This window comes from Penaeus monodon, chromosome 27 (assembly GCF_015228065.2).
Source record: "Penaeus monodon isolate SGIC_2016 chromosome 27, NSTDA_Pmon_1, whole genome shotgun sequence".
Lineage (NCBI taxonomy): Eukaryota > Metazoa > Arthropoda > Malacostraca > Decapoda > Penaeidae > Penaeus > Penaeus monodon.
In genome coordinates this window covers 26,745,742-26,747,528 of record NC_051412.1, presented here as the reverse complement: position 1 = coordinate 26,747,528, position 1,787 = coordinate 26,745,742, and the positions used below count along the sequence as shown (strand labels likewise).

General features: G+C 32.6%; 1 protein-coding gene across 1 annotated transcript; it reads right to left on the bottom strand.

Annotated features, from left to right (window-relative positions):
* Positions 1 to 531: 531 nt before the first annotated feature.
* Positions 532 to 870, bottom strand: LOC119590474 (cysteine-rich DPF motif domain-containing protein 1-like). The gene has a single exon (XM_037939133.1). The coding sequence runs from the start codon at positions 868 to 870 to the stop codon at positions 532 to 534; it is 339 nt and encodes a 112-aa protein (XP_037795061.1).
* Positions 871 to 1,787: the final 917 nt, after the last annotated feature.

The window sequence follows — 1,787 nt, the reverse complement described above, 5'->3', positions numbered from 1 at the left end:
TGTATGGATGAGACTTGACATGGTTTTTCAACCCACTGTACTGTAGAAGATATTAAGTTTCTAGGTTTTTCATAATATATCATTCTAATTCAATTCAAAATTAGCTTTTTAATATTTTATTCTTAGTATATACATATACATTGTGCATCATTCAAGTCAGTTGGTTAATTTGATAATTATTACTATATTTCTTATCAGCATCTGTGCTTTCATATTCTAATGTAACTGTTATCATTATTACTTATGGTTCTGAAATTCTAGAGTTATAAAAGCAATATTTTGATCATCAGTATTACACATCAACGCATAAATTGATTGATAATTCGAGATGGCATTTCACATCTGGTAATGCTGTCTTGTCCAAAGCTTTGGGGAACACTAATTGTTTAAATTTTTAAACACTGCATGAAATGAAAATGTTAATTGAATATCAGGAATTATAAATACATATTTAAATTGTTTACAGAATATTTCCTCTATATAAATAGATGAAAGAAAGTTAAATTTCCAGCAAGAAACTCCACTCCCCCATTATTTCCCAATTCGTTTCTGCATTTCTGGGGGAAACTCTTCTATACATGTTCTTGCACAATCAAGGCAAAACCTCTTAGTGTAAAAGATACTACACGAGGATGCCTGACACACAACTCTCTTACAAGCCACACATTCTGATCCCAGTAAGAGAAAGGACTTTGTGCCAGCACTCTGGAATGGGTCTTTCATTATGTAACAGTTCTCCAGAAACGTAATATCCTTATGGAAGGGTGGTTTACAGCCATAGTAGTTATAGGACTCCGTCAAACCACACATTTCACAGAGAAATGTTCCTCCTTTTTCATTCTTCATGTTGATGTCACTTGCCATTGCCATGGTTGGAAGTTTTCTTTCACAGTGTACGGTGATGTTGGCTTCCAATTGACATATTTTGAACACAATAATGTCTTCACTTCACTCTTTGGTGGTTGTTTCTCTGAGCTGAAACAGCAAAAGCCAAATCCAAATAATATTGTTAAATTGTATATCAAATTCATCACAGTTACCTAACATTTTTGCCACTGAGAACCCCTTTACTTAAGTAAGTCACCTACTCAACAAACTAATTTCCTTAATTCGATCATTTGACTGAATAACTGATGTTACAGTATGCAGTTAAATAAACGTAAATATTTTAAGAAACTTTTTCATTGCACCTTGCTGATGCCTCTTAAGATTTGGACCACAACACACAACCTCTAATTCTCCCTTATCAAACCCCCAAGGATTTACTGACACTCAAATGGGAACTACTGGGAAGCATTATCATGTCACTCTTTAGGCAAGATTGTAATTGCAAATTTACTTTTCAGTTTATGTAACATATCTACTACTTCTTTTGATATAAATTCATATTTTGTATTGTGGCATAATATTCAGTTAGTTGAAGCAGAAAGCTGCTGAAGTTCCCTGCTAGTTTGAAAGAATATTTTTTGCTTAATCTCTGTTTTTGGTGTACACTGTGTACTACTGTATATTTGTAGATCAGGTCGTAATGTGTACTTGAGTATGCTATTACTACATGCTTTGTCAAGTGCCAAAGTACACAGTAATATTAAACTGTTCTATTTGGTCAATAAAATGAGATAAAGTAATATTAAAAAAATATATTTAATAACAAATGACTAGATAACAAAATACAAACAAAAAAACAAGAGTAGAACCTGAGAATGTTCATGATTTCATAAACACATTTCCCAGTGTTTAAAAGGCTGTACTTGAAATGAGAGTATGCGCATCCAGAGGTGAAAATT

Coding starts and splice junctions, on each gene's coding strand:
- LOC119590474 (XM_037939133.1), bottom strand. CDS start 870: ATGGCAATGGCAAGTGACATCAACATGAAGAATGAAAAAGGAGGAACA.